Raw genomic sequence first — 25,640 nt, 5'->3', positions numbered from 1 at the left:
GTTTGTATATTAAATAAAAACACACTACCGCACATTTTTCAAGATACAAAAATTGTGAGTCTATGACCATACATAATCCATACTGGTGTGATAAGGAATACTGCTGCATTCTACATATTTTATCGCCATGCTGCTAGACAGTTCCTGTATTAAACATTTGTCAAATAAATCAAGCAGTGTAGCGAAATACAATGATCCACAAGGAATATATCCAAAAGCATGTGAAATCTGATTGGAACAGTGGGATTGAGCCGATTCATTTCTAGAGGAGCAATTTCAAACTGCAAATTTCAGGCTCTGGTTTCGGGACAAATTTTGTAAATATTATATCTCATTTATTCAATTTCAGGACACTTGACTTGCTGACTAAGTGACAACGTAGCAGATATAACATATTTTTGAAGGTTGCAGACCTGATGATGACAATGATGCCATCAAAGATGTTATAGGGGTTCCTCAGGTACTCAAAGAAGCCAAAAGCAGTCAGCTTTAGGATCATTTCCAGGGTGAACATGCTGGTGAAGACAATGTTGCAGATCTCCAGAACATTGGTCAGCTCATCAGGCTACATGGAGGGACACAGAAACAGAAAACACCAAGATGTGGCACAAAGATCAGTAGGCAAAAGATAATAGGGGTTTGAGTTGCAAGCCCTCCAAGTTAAAAACAGGGCAGTGATAGACACAGAGAGGCAGGTACAGACAAAGAGATAAAAACGTAGTTGATATTAAACCACTGCTTTCCAATTGCAAAAGATGTGGGAGTCACTGCGAAGAATTGTGTAAGCATCACATTTCTCCACCTGTGTCGAAAAGGCTGTCACTCAAACTGTCACTCACTTGATAAGAGAATTCTCTCTTACCTGCCAAATAAATTTAACACGTTAAGCTTATCTTAGATAGGTAACTGACAGAGAGGAAAAATGGGGGGACACATTTTGCTTTTTTTAGCGCAGCTGTAGATGTGAAATTATAAACGAAAGCGAACGTCACATCAGAAAAAAATCGGAAACGGGAGGAAGAGAAAAGGAATGGAGTGTGTATTGTCTGTGTAGCATATGGTGTCAAACACTGGCTGAATGGGAGAGAATATTATGTGGAATTGGCAAAGAAAGACATAAATATACACGAGCAAAACACAAACGAGAAACAAACACACACATGCTCCAGTCAATCTGGAGTTTATTTCCATTTGTATGTACGTGTGCACAAGCAGACTCGCTTTATGCAAGTAAACTTTGTGTGTGTGTGAGTGAATGTGTCACGCACGATATGGATCAGATGCTTTCTCTGATACCCCCTGTGAATTTCAGTTTCAAAGCCAGTGGAGAAATAGCCAGCTAGCCCTGCCAAAGTTAGCAAACCATGTCAGAGAAAAACACACTCTCAGCCCTCCCCTCCTCTAATCCGCTTTTTCTTCCAATCTATCTCCAACCCCCTAGTTCTCCATCCGTTTTTCTTTCTCTTTCTGAGTCTCATTATCAGGCAGACCCATCTCTTCTAAATCAATATCCTCCTGTCGATCAGAAGAGGGAGAACGCTAGAGGAAGAACCCGGCTGAAGGAGAGGGAAAAAGAGGAGTGAGCAGAGGGATTGCTTAGGAGTAGATGATGACAGGATGGAGGAGAGGAAAATACTCGATTAGAAGTGAGAAAGAGTAAGACTGATAAAAGGGACGGAAGGAAAGAAAAGATGTCCACAAAGGCAGGCCAAATCTCATGAGCTCAATTGCGACTACAATTGTTTAGTCTGGAACACATCTACTGAGAATTCCAGCTCTCTACTGTAGCTGGAAGGTGGACCAATCAGGGTGGTTCAGATGATGACATTACTCACCACCTCTGAAAGATCCACGTCATGATCACGTATTCAAAGAGATACTAATACAACTCTGTTTGAGTTGTAGTAGGGAATAGGGGATGGAGGGATAAATGTACAAAGCTGCAGACACAAACATGTTTTACCCCTTAGCAGTAAGCTGTAACCTCGACCCATGTCCACGACTCACAAGCACAGGATATGAGATTTATTGCTATTGACAGAACCATCACAGCCCTTGACACCACAGTTTAACTCAGACAAAATATCATCATTCCTCCCCTCCCTTTTTCCTTTTCTGCTTTTCTTTTTCTTGACCCCAATACCTTTCAATCCCTAACAATGTTCTACCTCATATCCTTGTACCTGTGTCCTCTCATGCTGTTCCCTAATTGTGCATCACCTGAATAATATTTCACATTTTATCCTCCCATGCAAATATCCTCTCCCTGTTTCTCTCTTGAAATGGCCCTTAGTAAGCCCGTGAATGTTGCTTGAATATGAATGACTGAGCTACAACCTCTGAGTCTGAATTCCAGTGTGACAATTTCTGTTCCACACGCAAAGGTCCAGACACACACCCACATAATAATTCATGTTATGCAAGTTCATGCCTGGACATCTCTATGCTGCAAATAGGCAGCTCATATTTAACGTGCACCCTCGTGTGAGGAATAGTGAGAAATAATCCCACGGAAAAAAAATAAGATAGTGAAATATCACAATCGATAGTGAAGCGAAATGCATTTCTTATTTGAAACCGCACACTCGACGGCAGCATGTCCCTCAACCAGGGTGTGGTGCAGGTACAGCAGCCCCGTGGTTAGCTGTATTTGAGGAGAGGCGCCTCACTTTCAGAGATCCTGTTTTAGAATTAAATTGCATGAGGTAAGAGTTTTCTACTGCAAAGCAAAAAACGTGCACTTGTATCCTCGCTTTTGTGTCAGCCTGTGGAAATGGTGGAGGGAGAAAGACTCAAAACACAGAGAAAGCTCCTGTGAGTGTGTGCATGGAAATATGTAAGTGTATTTCTGCATACGTGCCTACTTTTGCATGCACACACACGCTCACACAAATCGCACAGGGAATTGAGCTGAAAACTGCTGTGTAACCGGCGTCTGCCTCGCTCTTCCCCTCTCACTTGTCTCCTTCTCTTCCTTACCCCCACAACCCTCGTTTATTTTTAGAGTCTTCAGAGATGAGAGAAAGCAACTACTCTGTACGCTGTCAAAGAGTGAGTGGGTGGATGAGAGAAAGAGAGAGAGGGAGAGAGAAAGAGAGAGAGGGAGAGAGAGAGAGAAGTGGGGAGTTGGAAGGTGAAACGGAGGGAGGTAAAACAGAGTCAGAGAGTAGATGAGACACTTGGGGGGTAAGGCGGGAAGGATGGAAGGAAGGAAGACAGCGAGGCACAAAGGAGCGAGTGGGGGAAGTTAGGTGCAAAGGAAAGGTGCACAAAGGGATTTAGAGAGAAAGTAAGAGGATACAGGAAGTGTAATTACCAGGGGAGGGAGTAGGAGAGAAAAAAAAAGGGAAGAGAGAAAACAGAATGGCACGAGTTGAGAGAGGGAAATGAGGGAAAAAGAAAAAGCTGTTTTATGTAACAGCTTGTGAGTGTGTTCTGTTGCTGCATGCACACAAATATAAAGATATTTGTTTATGGGCATGCACGCACTGGACACAAATGGATGTGTGTTGTGCGTGTGTGCACACTTGCATGTGCTTGTGAGTATGCATGCGTGCACGTGTACTCTTGGCAGGCTTCCCCCTCTCTCGCTCCCAGACACCTGCTTTGTCTGCCTCTGAGGAGCCTGGCCAATGTTAAAAGCCAGCTCAGTGTTGTCTACCACTAGGCTAAATGTTTACACCTCTGTCAGGAAACTGCATGGCAATGATGCTCCACTCCCACACTCATCCTTCTGAGTGTCATCTGCTATTATGATATTTCTAGCAGCAGCGCTCCATCAGCAGTGACAGTGGTTTATTTGCTGGGGCTGTGGTGATCAAGCTACAACACTCTATTGACACTGTGGTAGTCAGTCTAAAGGGTTAAAGATAATGCATATTCCTACAATGACCACAAGGACTAGTACATTTATCAATGCCCAAACAATCACTGTCTTTGTTTGGAATCATTTCACAAAAATGAAAGCCAGTCCCCACTAAAGACTTCAAACAAAAAGTGTTGACCCTCAAACAAAAATACTGACATTACTCATTGATTAATTGATAGATCTGCATTTGACTTTGCTTTTCTTTCTTTCTGAATATGCTTTGCTGTGAAACACATGGAGGATGTGTTGAATTTGCAACACATAGCAGCAAAAGCAAATTAAGCCTGTAAGCCGGAAAACAATGAGTCATAAACTAATATGATTAAATACAAAAAAAATAGTAAAAAATTAAGGCTTCTCTTCAATTTGTTGCTAAAATTGTATATTGTCACTGCATAAATAGTGTCAGTAACAATGTTTATGTGACAGCATTGACTGTATCATCTTACCTGGTTGTGATGCTCGATGCCCATACTGATGGTGTTGATTAGAATAGCAATCATAATGCCCCTGCTGAAATACTTGCTCTCCACAATGCCCCATAGTCTCCTCCTCATGCCGTTCCAAATGTCTTTACAATGTCCGAAGCATGTCCTCTTCCTCTTCCTCTCTCCATCTCCCCTCTCCTCTAGATGGTTCTCCTCCTTGCTCGTCTCTTTCACAGCATCCTCCTCATCTTCCTCCCCGTTGGCATCTCCCACAGCCCTCGCCCCCTCTTTCAGTGATAGTGCACATATAGGGCAGTCCTCAGGATTCTGAGGGACAGCCAGGCTGATGGAGTTGGCCAGTGGCTGAGAGCCGTGGTCTTGCTTGCTTTGGTGCGGACAGTGGAATGCTAGACAGATGCAGAGATGGGAACAGAAACGAAGAGTATGAAACTGTGGTTGCACTTAATTTCAGTCTCAGCTGTTCTTTGGTGATGATACACAGAATTGCAAGTATTTGAGAGCAATGCAAAAGTTTCAAAAATGTATTTTGAACCCTATAAGTTTGCTCTTGCCAAACGTAAACAGTATGTCAGTCCTAAAATCATGATCATTAAAATGCAGCAACATTTGGAACAAAACCTAAAAAAAACATTTAACTTATGATCCATTATTGTGTGTGGATTATTATCCACGATCAATTCAGGTCATCATTATGTTTTTTCAAGTGACCAAAACATGTCGCAAAAAAGTGTCAAATGCTACATAAATAAGACATATTCAGATGCCATTTGGCCCTCCTACTCACATCTTGGGTGCCTGGGATGATGCCGCTCTCCGTTCAAATTCCCTCCACCACGCCTGTTACTCCTGCTAAGACCAGCTGGCGGGGGCTTGCCTCTCAGTGTGTAGTAGAGGGCTGCCGATCTCCTCTTAGCCTTGCGGAGGACATGGCAGACCAGCTGGAAGATCTCCTCGTAGCAATCTCCTGGCTCGGCCATGCTGGCCAGGGTGGAGGAGGACAAGCACTGCGCCCTTTGCTCCTGCATCAGCTGGTGTTCCCGCTGTTTGGTTTCTGAGAACTGGGTGGCAATAACCACCAGGCACAGGTTGATCATGAAGAATGACCCAATCTGGGTGGATATGGAACAACAAAGAGAAAGTTAGGCCACGTATGGGTGTGGAGTTTGTTGGGCGAGCTACGATGTAGAGTACATGAATTGAAATAATGCAAACAATGGGAAATTACTGCACAGAGCATGAGCTAATATCTAGCTGAAAGAATTAAATGTTCTGTAGAACAGAAAAGGGTTAAAGAGTTTGGAAAGAATAACAAACTTGAGCAGGAAGCAACCCAAACAAAAACAATAGAACCAGAGCAGTGTCTTATTTAAATAATCAGCCTATGGCTAAAGCAGATGCTGCTCATTTAAGAAACATAAAATATGTGACGAATTGGGATTTTCCAATGGTAAATACAGACTCGCTTTTACATCAAGCTCACACACTTGCTGATTCTAATGTGTGCCAATCCCCCTGTAGAAATGTTAGCACACATACTGAAGGTCTCTGAGGGCTGGCTTCCCACCAAACCGACGCTGATTGGAGCAGACAGACAGAGCCAACACATGCCCAAAGCACAGTTCAGCGTCTGGCTATCTTTCTCTTTCTCTTCCTTCTATTCTCCGACTCTAACTTGACATAACTTTCCCTTCCGCCCCTTTTCCGACACAATATTTTTCCTTCGTTCACTCATAGCCATGCTCTGCAATGTTTCTCACCAACATTCCTTTAGCCATCAGTATTTTTATCTATTTTTTTTACTCTAAAAAAAGCTTTTATGTTCTTATTATGGATCAACTTGAGGGTTGGAGGAATAGTAGAGATGGGGGGGGGATTTGTGAATGGTACGTGTTGGCTGACCCTTTCAGTGGCTGTAATGGGAATCACTACAGGGCCGCTGAAATGGCTGTTATTGGACTACTCCAAGCTGGTTACGGAACAATGATTAGATCAATATAAGCTGATGCTGAACAACACAGAAACCACAATTCTGGATGGATCGAGCATTTTGTAGCAGAGTCTCAGTTTTGTTCATTACAAATCTGAACATGTTTCACTCCTTCTCCTTGGACAGATGCATATTGAGAATACACACAGCCGCACATATACCCCTACAAAGTAAAAACATTTGGAGAAGCAACACTCTATAAAACATGCACAGATAAAATCCAGAAAATTCAAACTTAATGACCCTTCCACATATAGACTTTCATCTACAGTGATCAAATATGCAAAGGAAGGTGAAGGAGAGACTGGAGGAGCTGGAGGGAATGAAAAAAGAGACTCCAGATATATTCACAGAGAGAGAAAGGGAGAGAAAACATAGAGGAGAGGTGTGTGTGTGTGTGTGGAGAGAGGGAGGAGAGATGCCCATCTGTGGCCTGTGGGTCAAAGCAGGTCTGCAGGTGTGTGGGGCTTTGATTTCCATCCAGGCTTGCATCTGTGTGTGTGTGTGTGTGTGTGTGTGTGTGTGTGTGTGTGTCTATTCTGTGATTCTGATCAGTAGACAGCTTTGCGCATAATCAGAGAGGGCAGTCCAATATCACGCATTCAGATGATCACTGCATTATGCATATGCAAACACACACAAATACACACGGAGAGACAGACACGCGCGCGCGCGCGCGCGCGCGCGCGCGCGCGCGCGCGCACACACACACACACACACACACACACACACACACACACACACACACACACACACACACACACACACACACACACACACACACACACACACACACACACACACACACACACACACACACACTAAGATGGCAGGCTTAGATTACAACTGATTGCAGGTGTCTATGCGCTTCCATGTAGCAGCATTTATGCACATGTTCTCTATTTATTTTTTTCTCTGAAACACAAACACACATGCCTTGCCCTCTTGGTAACACTTGGTCTAAGTCACTTTAATCCATTTAATTACACCGTTCAACGGGATGCCAATATGAACATTTAGGTTGCACAGTTGCCAGTATATCAAGTATCAAGCAGATAGAGATGAGACTCTGTTTGACACTGTAGGGGTCAACCAGAGAGTTTTGCGTCTGAGAACACACACTTGCACAACGCACTTTAACGTCACAATGGCACAGCACGCACACAGAGGCAGAAAAAAAGAATTAGATAAGTGAAAGCGAATAAGAGAAAGCATTAAACATTTAATTATGAAAGAGTTAAGGTGACCCTCACTGTGTGAACATCATCTTTTGGGGGCCATGGAAGTGCCTGACTGAAAACTTCTCATTGTGTCAGCAACACTTGCAAGGCATCCCCTATGACCTTTTACTACAAGTCGCCAAACAGACTGGAGCCTTGCGAGGAAGCTCAAAAGGGGAGTCGCATTTGTGTCAATCACTCACGTACCACAAAGCGAGCAGTACGTTTGCCTGGTTTAGATGTTATGCAAGCCATTCTTGCTCTGTGTATTTGCTTTAAAGCGAATGAGCTTGTTTTGCTTGGTTAATTCCCAGGGTCTAATTGTAGCTGCATAAACCAGGCAAAAGTGATTACACTGTCACACCATGTCAGCTATCTGTGGGTGCCAAAAGATGCTTACAATGACAATGCCAACCTCAGGCCAGATGAAATTCATAGTAGCAGTTATGATGCCAATGAGCACTTCAGCTTAATAAGGCTTAATGTTTTGGGGAGTCTGGGTAAAAAATATGTTGTACTGTATTCTTTACACAGTTTTATTGTATTTTCTCACCATCTATTCATCCACTTGTCTTTCTTCAATATGCACAGATTGACCGAATGCCATTTTACAGGCATCCGATGACATGAGAACAACCAAATCATTGTGCCACCATCTGGCAATGTGAGCAAACAGCTGATCTAGCTCTTGCTCACATACAGTGTGCATAAGGTACTTTTTCTCTTTTGGACATACATTTTAACATCTTTTCCACTGGCCTTTCTCCCTCTTCTCTCTTTGTTTTCCTGCTCAGCACCAAAGATAAATTCACGAAACATCTACCTCTTTCCCTCTCTCACTGAGACATTGATTGTAGACAGTCCTTTATGCTATTATTGATTTCCACAAGTCTATTAACACTTAAATCCACCACTCAGGAAACACCCTCATTCAATTTATTGATAGCAGGAGAACACTGACCACATATATCGGAAATGTTATCAGGGATTTTTATCTCCAGTGTCTAACTACAGTTACAGCTAATTATTCATTCATTCATCAACAGTGCGCACTACACATGTATGAGTATTGTATGGTTCTTCTATACTGATGAATGTAGTAAATAATTTTACTTACAATGATGAGTAAAATGAAGTAGATGAAGTTGTAGAAGGAATGTGCATCCATTACATAATACATGATCTCCACCCAGCCCTCCAGAGTGATCACCTAGGAGGAAAGGTTTCACTGAGTGTTAAGAAATACACTTTTACTAGTTAACAACATAGTTCATACCATTATCTTATATCCAGTGGATGGTTTAAGTCAATCAATAACATTTGGCCACTGTCAAATCAATTCTTTTATGAAGAATGGCTTGATTTAAATAGTTCAATCAGTCAAAAAAAAACTTGCTTTAATGATAATATAACTCTTAATGATAACTTTACAATGCACATAATCAGATCAGATCAAGATCAGACACTTAGTCCAACCTCATCTTTACCTCACCAGCCTACAAACTCAAAAAGGACATACCTGAAAAATTACAATCCAGGCGTAGACAATGTTGTCAAAGTTGATGGCACCTTTGTGGGGGTTACTATTTCCTGTATGGCATCGAGTGTAATACTGGTTCCAATTGATGCACAGACCCATGGCTTCACCGGCACCACTACCATTGGCCAGTGGCTCAGGACTCAGGCCCAGAGCCTGTCTGTGGAGTGCGTCCTCCTTGTCCAGGCAGCATGTGCGCCCTCCTTCGCGCCTCGCTGGCACATCAGAACATGACATGATGCCATTATCTGATGCCAGGGAGCAGATGAAAGGGCGCTCATCATCCTCCTCTGGCTGATAGTACGGAGGAGGCAGGGTCATACCCGAGGAGCTGGGGTTGACACAAATGAATGAAAGTTAAAGTTAGTCGGTTATGGAATAGAATTTGTATATGTAATATATGACATAATACATTTTTATCCTGTTTCACTACATTTGGGGAGTTTGATGAGAATTTCAGTAAAAGAAGTAGAGTGAAGAGAGAACAAGAAGGGGAACAAGAGAAGTTATATAGTGCGGTCTCAGAAGTGAATCCCTGGAAGTACTCAACCAAGCCTGTGGGATAAATGCATCACTGAATGCAAGCAGTGAATTAAGAAATGCAAATGATCCTGCTTGAATAGGGAGTATATACTCTCCCTCTTTCACTCTCACAAACACACAAGTATATCCCTACAATACACAGTATATATAGCCTACATATACATGTGGCTACACTTAGACCAACTTTTCTTTTTCACACACGTCCTTATCTTCTGAACAATCCAGTTTAGTAAAAAACAAAAAAAAAGCACAAGAGAAAGAAGCTGTTGACCTTACTAGACCAATAAATGGATCAAAATGGATGTAAGTGATATATGCAGTATGTGTGTGAGAGAGAAATACCTGACCTTGCAGTAAACTAGAGAACACCGCCTAAAGCTAGTGCAGCAAACCAAAGGCGTGCTGACAGGTGTGGTAAACAAAGGTTGGGTCATGCGTTGGTCACGACATGAAGCAATGAGTGGCTTGAGGGGAAATCAAGCAGCACCTAAGATGTCACATTCAATTACATTTAGTCCATCATTTATCAGTTTGTAGCTGTAGGTGTCACACTGGCACTCTGGATTAACTTAGTTCAACAGCAGACTTTGTTCTGCGTTTGTAAATCGGTCTATTAAACTTTGTTAGTCAGTGAACCAGAGAATGAGAATCAATTTTGTATTGCTTTTTTGCAGTTGGCTTTGCCATCTCAGGAGAGTCACTGAATCCTACAGCAGCACCGTTGTTCTTTCTTTATCGCATTTTAAAAAAAAGTATATGTTCCTCACAGCCATCAATGCATTATAACACTTATCTTGCACCATTTAACATATCTGTAAACCTTTAAAGCCATCCTAACAAATACAACCAATGCTTTATAGCAGGATGCTCAATGCTCCCCCAATGCTGTAAAATACATAAATACAATACAGGGATAACTCTGTGTTGCTGCTCTCATTACCCTGCTGAGCGCATGAACCTCATTTGACTGTGATGCTGTGACAGCTGAGAAAATCATACATCACTGTCTGACATGCAAAGGCCTCAGAAGTGTAGCGTTAGTGCTAAGAGGTAAGCTCTGAAAAGAATATGTCCAAATATCTGAAGAAAGCATTATATATATTGTAAGCCCTCCATGTGCTAAGCAGCTTTATAATTTCTCGTCTTATATACAGGCAAAACAAAATGAAAATGGTATTTACTAAGATACCTAACCAGTTGGCATGCACCTCATTGGAGACGAGCATGTTTAGCACCCGACAACAGATTGTTTAATCATGTAAACTAAGTCATGTGGAAAGTGTATTTGATTGTGTGTGTGTGTGTTCCATGAAATCTATTACACACAAACACACGCCATCAATAAACTCATTCACTCCCCTGTGACTGCCCCTCGGTGTCTTCGACTGATTTTTGCCAAACTTAATGACACACATCTCTAAATTCTGATTCTAACTGATTGCAACCATCTGAAGCACCTCATCATTTCCTGAGATGCCTCTTTTAATGGAGGCATGCCCGAGAATCTGTCTTTCACTTTGTGTCCACCTGGGAACGGCTTATCTTCCTCTGTGGATTTATTTACAGGAAAAAGTTGGCTGCCAAATGTGCTGATAAGACTATGGTGTATATGAATATACGTACAAGTTACATCACAACTACCAATAAACAGAAGAAAATAGTGAAGCATTCTAAACACTCTTTCCTTGAAAACAATAACAACACGCACGTATCAAGGAAAAGATTCAAAGTGGAAAGAAAATAATATTAATATAAGAACACAAATGACTTGAGGAGGAGGAGAGGAATGAGGAAAGTTTTGGAAAATGGACAAAAAGACACTGCTGAGCCAGTCAGCGTGGCCTATTAGGTGTGTGTGTGATCTGACATGACTGTGGAGTAAATGAGGGCAGGGTGTTGACGCTCATACCAAGGTCTGGGCCTGGGGAAGACAAAAATAGATCCTCTCCATCAGCAGGCCTATTACTGAACACACATTCAGGGTCACTTGACCTACAGTATTTACTCATTGCACTGTCTCTGTCTGTCGCCTCAGCCCTTTCTTGCTCTCTCTCTCTCTCTCTCTCTATTGGTCTTTTTCTCACACTTTATCCTTGTTTTGTTTGTACAACTCCTACACATGGTTAGAGCGCAACATTGCCTTACAGAGCATTTAACACCTTAACCAGCGTTACTTTAGTTTATGTCCTCCTTCTTTCCCTGTCTTCCTCTCCTTTGCGTGCCATTTTGTTTCTTTTTCTCTTTTTTCTCTCTTTCAGATTGTCACTACTTTGCACCACTCTCTCATTTCCACTTATGTCTCCCTTTTCTTTCCTCTTAAGTTCTCTTGATCCTCCTATTTCCCGCCGGTCAATAGTGAGAAAGAGGATGTCGTCCTTTGTCTCCTTTTACCCCAAACAAAAAACCACACACATGCACGCACATTAACTCCGATAGGAACAGTGGCCATATCAGGCTACACTACTTCCCACTGAGAGTAGTTTAGAAAACATATATTGATTTGGTGGCACATCTGAGTTTGCAGTTGTGCACTGCTCACAACACAACTTACAACACAGTAAGGTCTATTCAGTCTCATGAAGGACACAAGGACCTGACAACAGAGATAAACTTAAAAGAAAGAAAATCCAGAGAGGTTGTCAGTGACATTCAAATTAACGGGTTACTAATAATGTTAAAGTGAAGGAAGGGATAAAGACTTAAAGATAGAAAGATAGAAAGACAGAGAGAGGGCCCCTGTCAGTGTAGTGGAGCATGAATGAAGGCTGTTGCCCCCCTGCTGGTGACTTGGCATTGCACAGCATGGTACAGCAAAACTTGGCATCACACTGAGAACACACCTGCCAGTGTAGAGCGAGACAGAGGGAAGGATCAAGGCTACAGGGTAGGGAAAAGAGACAGTTTCCAGCAATCGTATTAAGTGTGGCTCTGGGACATTTCGAAAGGAAAGATTGGATAGAAAAAGCAAGGTGGAGAGGAAGACATATCGTATGAAAACAGAAACGGAGACCAACATGCACAATTCTGCTTTGGAAGTGCAGAGGACAAACTCCCCTTGACAATAAAAATGACGTTGACCCGCTCTCTGTATGTATTAGTGCAAGATGTGTTTTGTAATGGGGCAGCCTAAATATGTGAATGCGTCTCCACAGCAACCTTGCCCAGCTCTATATGTATTTTTTTCAACTTGCAGAAATAAATAAAGATTAGAGGTAACGAAAAGCGATCACACATAGTTAAAGATATTGGGAAGGAAATTAGGCAGGTTGATTGAAGACTTGATAAAAAATAAAAGAATAAGGCATTGAGACAAGAATAAGGGAGAATAAGGCATGAAGAGGAAAAGAGAGCAAAAGAGGGAGGATGTAAAATGGCTAATGCTGCACTTGACTGCGACACTTAGCCCACTCCATAATAACCTCTCAGAGAGCTAATGTTAGCCCTTTACTTAGCATAATAGTCCTCAAGCGCTAACGCAGAACGACCTTTCTAATTAAGCGCACAAGCACCCTTACAAACCTGCATAAAATGTGAGTGCATTTCTTTAAAATAATGTGCAAAAATAATACTTTGCTTAAATAATGAGCAACACTCAATACGGGATCACTGCAAAAAATCTGCTGACGGGAAGAAAAACATTTTCTGATGTAGCTGGACTAAAACAGTCTAAGTGGAGTCCTCAGTTTGCCCTGCTAATCACTATATCACCCTGTAGCCCAGTGAAGATAAATGTAGAAAACAATGATTAAAGTAACCCCATGTAGTCATTTCTGTAAAGGTTGTTGTGGTAAATGTCGCCTCTCAACTTTAAGGTAAGGACAAAGCAAACAGGACTGTGCTAGCTGGCGGACACGAGTCCCCTTTCATGTGGCTATCAAATCTGTCATTAGTATACGCTGTGTCAGCAGAGTCAGAGACACAGAGTAGTGTAAGTGGCTTATATACATATTGGAACGCACACATTAGGGGCGTGTGTCTTTCTAGTGAGCTGATGCCAGCATAAAAAAGGGAAACCGAGAGAATGTCTTGAAATCAAACCCTCCTGAATACTGGTGAATGTCACTCATGCACAGACACAGTAGGTGCTGCTATCATGTAGGGTCATGAATAAGGAGACATGCAGCTGGAATCTAATCACTTTCTTAGTTGCAAGCTGGGAAAAATTGTGCTGTTGCTGTTGCTGTTGCTGTTGCTTTGAAGCTTGAGAGAAATATGGAAAGAGGAAATGGGTAAGAAATGCTGGAAGACAGAGTTATGCTAATGTATGTACATACAAAACATACAGTATGAATCCTTATGAATGGGGAAACTATCAGATATGGTAGTGTGGTGGTGTGTATACACCAGTGTAACTTTGCCTTGTAATGTTGTCTCCAAATGTTCTTGTACAGCTTCGATTTTTTTATTCTATTCTGATTTGGGTTTTTATATACCTGTGGTTATTTGTTCTTCTATTCTTCGCTGTACTTATTGCTATCCCTGTTCTTCTGCAACAACTGAATTTCTCAGCTGGGGATCAATAAAGATTTATCTTTTCTTATCTTGTTTTATGTATGCCAGGATCGTATGCTCATAAACAAACTGCACAAATTATATATTTTACAAAACATAATTTAATAGACTTATTATGGTAGTGTGACATTTTCAGGTGAGGTTAGAGGGCATTTCTGGCCCATCAACTTAATTTTCAGACACAAACGCATTGGCACAATACACACACACACAACACACACACATACTGCACGCACTAATCTACTATGTTAAACTCACAGGGTGAAGTTCTCCTCGAGGTAGCAGCGGTTCCTCAGTAGCCCTGCCCAAAGCTGCACACCGATGATGCCGAAGATGAAGAAGACGAAGAAGCAGAGCAGCAGCACATTGCCTAGCATGGGTAGAGTGTCGAGCAGCAGGTTCACCAGGATACGCATACCTGTGTGTTTCAGAAAATCAGTCAGTCAGTAACTAATTAACACAGGCTTCCATTGTTGATGAAGAAATAATTATTTGCATATAGATTCATTGCACAGCTTTGCTGGGGTATATAGACTTAATTGATGCTGGAAGTAGCATTTTTATTCACACTAAACCTACGGATACAGTAAAATGAACTCTAATGCTCGGTTTATGGATTGTTGTAGGTGTTCACGTCATTGTTATGGTCATTTATTTTATTTTAAATACTTATTACCAATACTACATTATCAATTAATTAGCAATGGTGATTATATACTCCTACATTGTTTCACAAAATATGCTTTGAAGGAACCTATATCTTTGACTTTTCGCTTCCAGTCAAGGAAGTGCTTCTTTTTTTTTTTTTACCATACTGCAGTAGTAGAGAGGCTGGGGCAGACGGTGACTGCACAAAAAGCACAACTTTGATAAGCTTAGGGTTAGGATTGATAACCTTTGTTTAACCTTGCCGAGCACCATTTCCTAACCTCCTAAGTTCTTTGATTGGCATTAACATAAGCACAGAGAACGTCAATCATAAATCATTGTATGGGAAAAAATTAATATATTGTCAGTGAATATTTTGCATCTCATTATGTTGATCAAAAGTGTCATCCAGGTGTCGAAATTGTCAAAATTGTGCTTAAGACAGCAAACTTGCTAACTACAGTCTATCCCCATCAACACAGTAATCAGCCTACATGAGGCCTCATTCATGATTAGATGAAACCTAATTGCCGAAATAAAAGCGTGTCCCCTGTCAAAAAATGATGACCCCCATCCCCTGTGGATGGGCCTGTCCTGTAGTGATGACATATTGAGATGTGAATAGCGGAAAATAATGACAGCTGATTGGAATAAGACAAGAGAGAGGGGTGACATACAGCAACCCCGAACTGACATCTAAAGGTGTGTGTGTGTTTGTCTGTGTTTTTCAGTGGCATGCTCGGATTCGTGAATAACAACTCAACAGTAGGTTAATGTGTCATAAACACAACAGTGCATTGAAACTGCCAACAAACAGAATGACAGGAGAGCAGCTGAGAGAGAGATAGAAGGAAAGGGAGAGAGAGAGAGAGCGACGATGATTACTTACAAACACATAGACAACATTTACAAGAATGCAAATACCTGTGGTTCATGAAAACACAATAACGAAACCACGTAAACACTAAAGCACTAGCAGTGAGAAAGCTGTGTTTTGATAGCGTTAATCAATGCTATCTCTGATTGCTACTACATCTAGATTAGTGATTATGTGCCCATTTAAAATGTGTGTGCTTGTGCTGTACAATATGATGATGTATGTGTAGAAAAACATCTGTCATTTCGGACGGCAATATTTTTCATCATTTGGAGGATGCTTTGTGTTATTCCACACAGCAAGGATGCAGGCGATGGATGTATTATGACAGAGATGCAGACAGGAAATTTGTACAAAAGCAAACAACTGTCCCCATGGACAGGGTTTGGGTATGAAAAGATTCATGCCAAATGTCATCAAAATAATCAAATATGACTTAATAATAATGGTGATAATAATAATAATTCATATTGTACTAAGAAAACAATCGTTCCATGTGGTCATTTTTACAACCTATTCATTCATTGAATTTACTGAAAATGTGCTATATCATGATATGCATCGTTATCTGGATATGAAGTGAGATTTTGTCATACGGCACAGCCTTCGAGTGCGCTCACATTCATAGATTCACTTATCAAGTCAACATGCGTGTCTGCATGTGTGGAATTAACTGATGTTGAATAGTTTGCATGTTGTGTTGTCATGATAAAGAGTGGTCAAGGTGAAATAAGCACCTTTTGCCAAACATCTGACTTTGGCTCGGCTCTCAGTAGAGAAACACGTTGTGAATGACAGATTTTGGCTGAGAAAGTAATAAAGCAATGATGCTGAAATTTTGGAATTTATGAAAAATTCAAGAGCGCAGATATAATTTTTTTTTTCTTGAAGTTAGTATGCACCCATCTTTCTCCTCTGGCTAATTTGTCTCCCTCCTGTGGCTAATTTGTCTCATCAACTAGTATTAAATGTGCAGTAGTGTTGCTGGTGTGTATGTGTCTCTGGTGGTGGCTGGAGGCGATTCTAAATGTGTTTGTTCCCCAGGGTCCTTGTCATTAGGCCACTGTTCCATTAGGCTTAATTGGGTGAAGAGACGGATGGAGGGGAGAGAGAGGGGAGAACCAGAGTGAGACACAGCCTTGGGGTGTGCCGAAAAATAGAGAGTGCCAAAATAAGAGAGAACGCAGGAAAGACTGAAAAAGAAAGAGACGCATTCAAAACAAAGCACAAGGAAAGTAAACAAAAGTAACCAGCAAGAGTCGAAACAGTATGATATCACACGAATCAATCTTTTTCTCAGCTTTTTGTATTTAGCTGACTTTTTCTAATTCTTTCTCTCTTTCTCTACCTGCCTCCACGTCTCTCCCCTCCGAGTGACCGTAACAGTTTGCCAGCTCCTGCTGTTTCCACATGAAGATGGATGACTCCCCTCGCACAACAATGGAAACGCATTAACAACTATCTGCCCATGCTATTCACTTAAGGACAGTTCTCTTCTCTTCTCTTCTCTCCTCTTCTCTTCTCTCTTCAACACCAGTTTCTATGGTGTTTGTCATCTTCCCCCACTCCTATTCTATCTAGCGCTCCCTCTATCTCACACCAATTTCATTAAAAAAGAAATACACACACTGCACAACTACTATCTGCCATTTTGTTGGAGGATTACAAATTGAGGTGTGTGAGGGGTCAGGATGTGCTCACGCTCCCTGCGTATCTGTGGGCAAAGAAGCGATCCGACAAAACAAGGAACAAATAGCTTTATCCCCATGCTTCCTCACCTCTAATGGGGTCATGGATAGGAGACACAACCCATGCAGCTTGCTGATAACAACATAAACAATAACAGTATGCACACATTTCACACACACATACAACTACAGTACTAACAAATATGAACGAGAGAAACTAAGAGTAGGTTCATGCACACACATCTGTAATACACACACCGACATACACATGCATCTGCTGCATCACCTGTACATATGCTAACAAACCCATGTATGGATCATATCAAGAATCTCCAGAGATTCATTATATGATGCATAATCATCCCCAGAAAAGCAGATTTGTTTACAATCTGTGCACTTTCTGTGGTCCCTGAACCACCAAGCACACTTTACTTTAATATCTTCTTATCAACCCACTTAAGGTGTAATACAGTTGACATCCACATTTTCTGAGTGCTGCTGTTGTCTGAAATATTGGGCTGAGTAGGTTCCTTGTTGATGGATGAATCTGCCATGATAGGATACTCAGTGAGCAAAAAGACTTTGTAAGACTTTGCTCTAAATAAAGGACAAACATATATATATATATTTTTCTCAGAAGTCTGAATAAATTACAAAAACAGAAGAACAACAGACTATCCAAGGGATGTTTTAAAAGCAACAAAGAAGCAAAAGATTAAATAATTGGTTTAAAAAGAGATTTTAAAAAAGTTTTTAGCTGCTGGCTTCTAGATATAACACAAGGGAGCTAAGCCTGTGAACAAAACTGTTCTAACAGTCCACACCTGCAGTCTTCTGGGCCTGTGTGGCCGGAGAGCCTCTCACGAGCAGCCTCAAATGCACCGACTCTATCTGTTCATCTTTCTCCCTCACATGTAAAACTTTCCGTTCACAGTCACTAGAAAGGATTCTTTCTCTTATGGTATCTGTCCCCAAGGTCCAAACTGAATTAGGCAACGGGGCTTTCATGCAATCAACTCCATCTGCTGCGGACTCATTTCATGATTATTTAAGTGGAATGTCTTAAAGTCTCTCTCAGTTACAGTTAAGAAAAGTTTCAAAGTTTATATGCTTTGTTTAACCAAGATTTTCTGCAGGGAGTGTAAATTCTGGGCCATGTTATAAGGACTGAACCCACATGTTCTGTTAATTCACTCAATTCAGTCAAAACAGTAGTTATTTCCTTCTAAGGAAAGGCATAAAATGACTTCAGCTTTTTTATAATCATATAAGGCATAATAGTTCAAATCTATTAAAAAAAACAAAAAGGAAGTTCTGACTGCTTATGTGAAACTTCATTACCTACAATTAGCATTAGCTGCTAATGCTTGGCTAAATGCTAAAGTGCTGGAACTAAGTGATGAGACCAGTTTGAATGTAGCTCGGGCAGGCTAATTGGTGCTTACACTGATTAAGAGCTGCCTGTTAGGGCAGCAGGATAAAGAAATCAATTGGAGTTAAAAAGTTTGACCGAGAACTGAGTTTTAGATGAGAGAAACAGGGTTATGATCACAGACGGATCAGTGAGGCAGCATTAATGGGTGATTTGTAAATCTGATAAAGCTGTGACTCAGGGTCTGATCGGGCTGTGTGATTAAGCATAAGATGAATGTTTAATGATTCCCATGGGGAACAGGTGGCATGAGTGTGCACAAAAAAGCCTGAGATGTAATACATATACATGAATTTTCCTGTAGATGCATTTGCGCTTTATGCGGACTGACACACACACATAAGCACAAAGAAACACACGCGCAAACACATAAACAATACATGATCACATGGAAGCACACTTCACATGCTTTTGCTAAAAGAAACACACACACACAAACTTAAAATGTTCTCACTTGGCACTCTGTTGATGGCTTTGAGAGGCCGAAGAACCCGCACTGTCCGAATAGCCGACAGGTTAATGTTCTGCAGGTCCAGTGAGTACTCTACCATCCTGTATAAACAGACAGAGAGGGGAGGGAAAGACAACATCATTTAAAAAGGTACAATATGTAAGAATTGGCCAGAATTGTAGTTTAAAACATTAAAAAAATCAATTAACAAAATCAACAGAATGTTAACAAATAACATTATTGATGTTATGTCAAAGACAGCTATGTACAGTTTCGCAGAGGTATTTACTGAAGTTAGCGTGCCAACCAGCTACTGCCTGTACTGTCTTATAATACCACTTACTGATACTGAGTCACTGTAACGTGTGCCCTCAGTCCAACATGACCGAAAAACATTCCAGATGATGCTGCTGTAGCTCCTTCAAACCTTTTTGAAACATTTTTTGTTTCAAATTGGGTTTTTTTTTCAGTTTGGATTAAGAGCAGCGGCTTTTGATGATCGCTGCAACCAGCAAACGCCGCACTGACACTGTGTGTCAGGAAAAACACAAGGCACTGCAAATGAAACATGCTCAGAAACATAGTGAAGAGCACAGACCGGACAATCTCTGCCCACGGCATTTTATGCCCACCAGCAAGACCAAACACCTCATCTGGAGTGACGATCCCGAGAGGAGAGAGAATAGAGCCAGTGATAAACCAGGAAAAGTGCTAAAATAATCCAGCTTGGACCTCGGGCTGTGGTGACAGGAAGGTGGAGTGGACATAATGGAAACTACAGACTGTTTGTGCCAACGTCTTTACAGAGACCTGGCTTCACCTCAAGCTACTGCTCTCGACTGGTGGGCTGTGCTCCAATCTGATAGAGCACAGGACTCTGGCAGGTCGAGGGGAGGGAGATGTGTTTACATCAGTGATGCTTGGTGCTCAAACGCTGTCAAAGTGGATGGATGATGTTTCCCAGATGTCCAAATTTGAATGTAAAGATGAAGACCATATTAGCATTTGTATTCTTTTCATTGCCGTTTTCATTCCCTCAAATGCAAATTAAAAAAAGCACAACAGAATAATTTCCTGGTGTATATGTATGTATATAAATAACTCTCTGTATATTGTTCAAATTTTATTTAATATTTTCCCTGATCTATTCTAAATGTATTATCTGAATATTAAATATGGCGGATGTGTGCGTAGCATGAAGGGGCTGCAACCTCCATTACATTTTGGACCCTATGTTGTGAAATTGCCCCTGAACCTCTAATGAGATGCCCCTTTTACACTGGCTTATCTTATAAGTGGGAATGTTGCACTATTATTCCGCCTTGACTTCACTAAATAAAAAAACAGCTTAGGTGGAATGAGGGGTCATTTTTGTTCCGCCTCTGAGCCAGCAGCATATGTAGCAGCACAGCCGAATCAAAGTCTGTGTAAAAAGGGTAAGGCGGCAGGATGAGGCGCACACTAGATGCAGATGTTATTGCCTTACACATCATGCCTCTTTTGCTCTCAGAAAGCTGGTGTGCTATCTACAATCACACACTGTGGCGGAAATTTGTTTGGTTTAGTGTAAAAAAAAGCAGAGCCGGCTCAATGGCCAGCCTTTGTCACAGCAATACTGCTCAATCTCTGTGTAAATAGAGCTAATGACTATACATATTTAAGGGCAAAGCAAGCTTTATAAGGGGAGGATGGAGTATGGGAGCAGGATGTGAAATTCTCTACCCTTGCTTTAAACTTTTGGCAGTTACCTGGGCAAGCCACTGGTTCAAAATATGACAAAAAGGGACAACCGTGACACCAGCTGGACCGGAGATCCCTCCTCACGATTCAACATCAGTGGTCATTCTTTGATCTGGTCTCACCTGTCCCCTCACAAAGCTGCGTGAGCCTCAACAGTACGGGAAATGCGATGCAAAGAACGTTGGTACACTCCAGAGAAAGTGGTGGGGGTATAAAGTGACAAAGCATCAAAAGGGGAAAATAACATGAAAGGGAGGTGAGGAAGAGAAAGAGAGCGGGAAAAGAGGGATTCATTCTATTCTAAGTGGTGCCTGCAGGATGTTGTGGCTCAGTCAGAGCCTGGCATCTGTTAGCAAGTCATTTCCACAGCATGGCTAAGCTGTTTGTGCCCCCGAACCCAAACCACTTTCACAGGAGAATGGCCACGGTTTGCCATGTGTGTATATGCGTGTGAAAGCATTGTGTGCATGTTCGAATGTACCGCATTTATACTTTTTGACTGTTATCATTAACACATAGACAGACCAAGTGAGTGAGTTTTACGGTACATGTTATGTTTTTTGAATTAGAGCGGAAATGCCACTGTGCATGTACATGATATTGAAAATGGTATACATTGTGTGCTAGTAGTTGAGCGTGTCTGCACACAGAACTGATATACCCGGGGCCACAACAACGTCAGGACAGCATGATACCAACAGTAGCAGCACCATCACAAGCTAATAACACCCAAAGCACATCCCCTGGCCCCTGACAAAATGAGCCAAGCTCACTGTCTCTCACATAGACAGACTTGTGAACCATGTCATTTACAATAATGTGATATGTTATTAATCCCACGGGGAAGATCTTTCCATTTGCCCTTCAACACAGTCACCAACACAGTAACACCCCAGCTCACACTTGAGTAGGCTTACTTGTCGTAACAAGGGTTTGAACTGCTGTACAGCTGACAGGCAGTTGGTGTGACAACTAACAATTTATTCGTATGAAATATGAAATACCGAAAACCAAAATACATTTGCAGAGGCACGAGAGAGAGCTTTCAGGTGAAATACTTACTTCTTTCAGATTTGTGGCAACAGTCTAATTCTTTTGTTCTATCTGCAAAGCTCATGAATTTCACACTTGAAAGAATGCATCTTTATGAGGACTTAGAGGTAAGCTGCAGACCATTTTTCCTTTATCGAGTGTAGTTGAAAATAAAGAAATGCCACACAGCAGCTTCATGAAAATGTCACAGTGTAGCAGTTGTTTTGGGGCCATGCTTTTTCAGCTGGGCATAGTGGTGTTATTACAACCTGCCTCAAATATTATAGTGTCTTTGGCAGCTTTAATGACTTGATGTGGGCTGCTGAGGGACTGAACAGAATGCTAAAATGTCAAAAGGGAGTTTTGAAACTAATATAATAAACTATTAGATTAGATAGATGAGACCCACAAAAGCATATTGCTCTGTTAGTGATCTAATTGCGTCTGGAGGACAGACAAACCAGCAAATAAAGTGAAAGAGAGAACAGAAGATCACAGATGTGCGTGCATGTGTGTGGGTATTTATACATGTGTGTCTTTGTACAGTAAGTGTGTGCACGTGCATCGAGTAGTGCGCATGCATGTGTGTGCACTCTATAGTGCACACACATGCATACGCATGTCTCTTCCTGTACACATCAATCAAGCCGCTGTGTTTGGGAGGGTAATTAGTGGACTGCCGGAAGCATCCTTTTTATGATTGTTCTCTATTTTTCACATTCCTTTTTTGCTTGTGACGCCTTCATCTCATTCATGCTTTTATGTGACTAGTGTGTGTGTGTGTGTGTGTGTGTGTGTGTGCGCCTGTTTATATCAATATAAAATGCAGAGCTTCAGGGGAAACCTAGGCTAGACCTAGTAAGAAGAGGTACCTTTAACATGAGAAAAAAGGAGAATCAGTAGTCTTTAATCTAGACATGCAAAATCTTTAGTGATTTAACTGTCAAATTAACAAGATGCCTCTATTAAAGTTACCATCAAGTTGAAGTTGTGTGTCAAGAAAGTCGTTTTTTTACATCATTTACGTAGAAAAAAATTCTTGCTTTTGACGGTTAAAAAAAAAAAAAAAGAAAGATGCTCAACTGTGAGGATGTCTGAGAAAAGTAATGATTTGCTGCAAATCATAAAGCTGCAGTGCCATCTTGTTTTGTCATGATCAATTTGGCATTACAGCTAAGCCTAAGGCTAGAAAATATATGCACAAAACATAATCCGCTCTTTGCATATATATGCGAAAAGATGAACCAGGTGTGTGTCCACTAGGTAGAGTCAAGGTACAGCTCCTTAATTCGCTAAATAAATACAAACATCAGTCAGTCTCGTTGAATGTGAGATAGTCTTTTATGATGTCTTTGACCTGGTGCATTTTTCAGCCTATCTTAGGTATGCATTTGAATAAATATGGGAGGCAAGGCTTTTTGTGAAGATGGTCATGCTTTCTCCCTGGATCAAGAATCCCAGTGGAGACACGGAAGGAGAAATGCTGCAATATTTCTGTTGATGCCAGAAAGGCTTGGAAAAATATGTCTGAGTGCAGCAGATTAGGCCAAATAAAATATTACTTGTACTAAATAAAACGGACTCAAGAAGGCACTTTGTTCAAGGGCAGGGTACGGAGCAAAAGCCTCCAACTCCCTTTAGAGCCTGTCTGGACGAAAGCCTGGTCTGTATGGGGTCTAAAGGGTGGATGACAAGGGAAGATGTTCATCCGAGCATGCTAAAAAGAAAGAAACAGTGAGGGGGGGGGAGGAGGGGGGGAAAGCGAGGTGGTGCCTGTCGGTAACAGACATGGAGCTCATAGCAGACTGTCGGCTGTGATTTGGCCTGGCAAGTTTGGCAATGCCCTGTGCAATTAGCCTAGATGCTAATCTAATGGATGCTGCCAAGAGGAAAGCGAAGGCCGAGGGTTTCACACAAACGCATACACAAACACAGGCACACACATGCACAGATTAAACAAGCTCTAAAGGCATAAACTGACAGACAGTAATCTCTGTCTGTAATTCTGTGCAAACACTCACACACACACACACACACACACACACACACACACACACACACACACACACACACCATGAGCAGGAGCACAGGGGATGTGTAGGGGGGTGCTGAAATAAAGATGAATGTGCCTCTACCTCGCCTGGTAAGTCTGTTGCTCCACCTTTCTCTGTCTGCTGGTGTATGTGCCGCTCTCCAACCCCCCCGTGTAAGAAAAAGCCAAACTTATGCAACAACTTGCACACTGTGACATTAGATTTGTATGTTCTTGTGAACGGGTGTTGTGAATGTTTCAGCGGTGGATGTTTTTGAATTCCCAGTTTCCATCCTTAATTCATTTGTTTCCTTCTTCATGTCTGCCTCACACTCCCTTTTCCTTCCAATCAATACATAAGGACTAGTCCAAAACACCAAAACATAATTTGCTCCATCTTCTCCCAGGATTCAAGCAGTAGGCAGCATACTGGTGAATAGTAATGTGACTAAAAATGACAGCGTGTTTTCAGCTTTACCATAGTGAATACCCTATACGACAATATACTGCAGCGTGCCCAGTCTTCTGCTATGCTGTAGTGTCTGTGGCAGAGTGCCTAATGGTTTACTTCTCTGAGGACACCACACATATGCTCTGTCTACTGTTACAGTCTTTTATGTACAATGAGTCTACTGCTAAAATCTCTCCACGGCTTTTTGAGAATATAAGAATATGGTTTATGAGATTACTTCTATGCTGTTAAAATTTGGACTATGCCTTGGCACGAAGACCACATATGTTTTGAAACTGGTTCCAATCTAGTAAAATACCAAGTAATGCCTGAGTAAATTATTCATAGTATTTTTTTTTTATCATTTTAACATGGTTTAATGTATAATAATTATTCGTGAAGTCCTGACTGTACGAACTTTACTGACACTATCTTTTCACATCTGTAGTTTGGTTCCCTCAGCTTTTTCCTTCTGGTCTGTTTAGTGTTCGCACTGACGTATTATAAACACACCAGCAGTCGCAAACATGAAGTCACATGGACTGACAGGTTACTCATTAGACAGTTTTGGGGACCTGTCATCTAACATCACCAGCGCTACACAGACTCGCAAAAAGAAAATGTGAAAATGTCTACGGGTGACTGAAAATCATTCTTAACTTAACAGCACTTGACAGCTTTATTAAGCTGCTCTCTGACTCTCATATGGGCTTAGAAAAAAAAAAAACCAAGAGCAAATACTTTTACTTTAAGTAGTAGTCGAGACAGGACTTGAGTAACTGTGGCATTCCAATGAGAACCGGGAAAGTCCTGGAGCAAACGTGTCCTCCAAACTAAAGGTCATTGCCACCCACAATGACACATTAAAGTGTTTTCTGATATGACACCATAATCAACAGGATAACTTTGTCATTGCCTACAAAACCCATTACTAATCACAATTTGAAGATAAAAGCATTTCCTAATCGCGCACTGCTATAGTTGAGGTTAGGGTCGCCCATCATGTCACTTTGTGGGGTTCTGTGGCTTTACAACAATGTCCAATTACTTCCTGCTTTGTTCCAGAGGGATGGCTGTGTTTGTCACTTGAATGTAAAACATACAATGATTTTGTCATTTGCCAAAATGACTGATGATGACGGACTCTATTGAGCACAATATGGCAGGGTAAAT

At 41.4% G+C, this 25,640-nt stretch overlaps 1 protein-coding gene across 1 annotated transcript in view; it reads right to left on the bottom strand.

Moving 5' to 3' along the window:
- The window catches only part of cacna1ia (calcium voltage-gated channel subunit alpha1 Ia), a 100,212-nt gene that overhangs the window by 36,250 nt on the left and 38,322 nt on the right, over positions 1-25,640 (bottom strand). The window contains exons 4-10 of the mRNA XM_070847197.1: positions 19,216-19,313; positions 14,375-14,534; positions 9,044-9,392; positions 8,642-8,734; positions 5,102-5,426; positions 4,318-4,703; positions 414-565 (exon numbers count right to left, since the gene is read on the bottom strand). Of these exons, the coding sequence (XP_070703298.1) occupies positions 414-565; positions 4,318-4,703; positions 5,102-5,426; positions 8,642-8,734; positions 9,044-9,392; positions 14,375-14,534; positions 19,216-19,313 (1,563 nt within the window). The remainder of the gene's footprint in view (positions 1-413; positions 566-4,317; positions 4,704-5,101; positions 5,427-8,641; positions 8,735-9,043; positions 9,393-14,374; positions 14,535-19,215; positions 19,314-25,640) is intronic.

This window comes from Pempheris klunzingeri, chromosome 17 (assembly GCF_042242105.1).
Source record: "Pempheris klunzingeri isolate RE-2024b chromosome 17, fPemKlu1.hap1, whole genome shotgun sequence".
NCBI classification, from domain to species: Eukaryota; Metazoa; Chordata; class Actinopteri; order Acropomatiformes; family Pempheridae; genus Pempheris; species Pempheris klunzingeri.
This window is presented reverse-complemented; position numbering and strand designations above follow the sequence as displayed.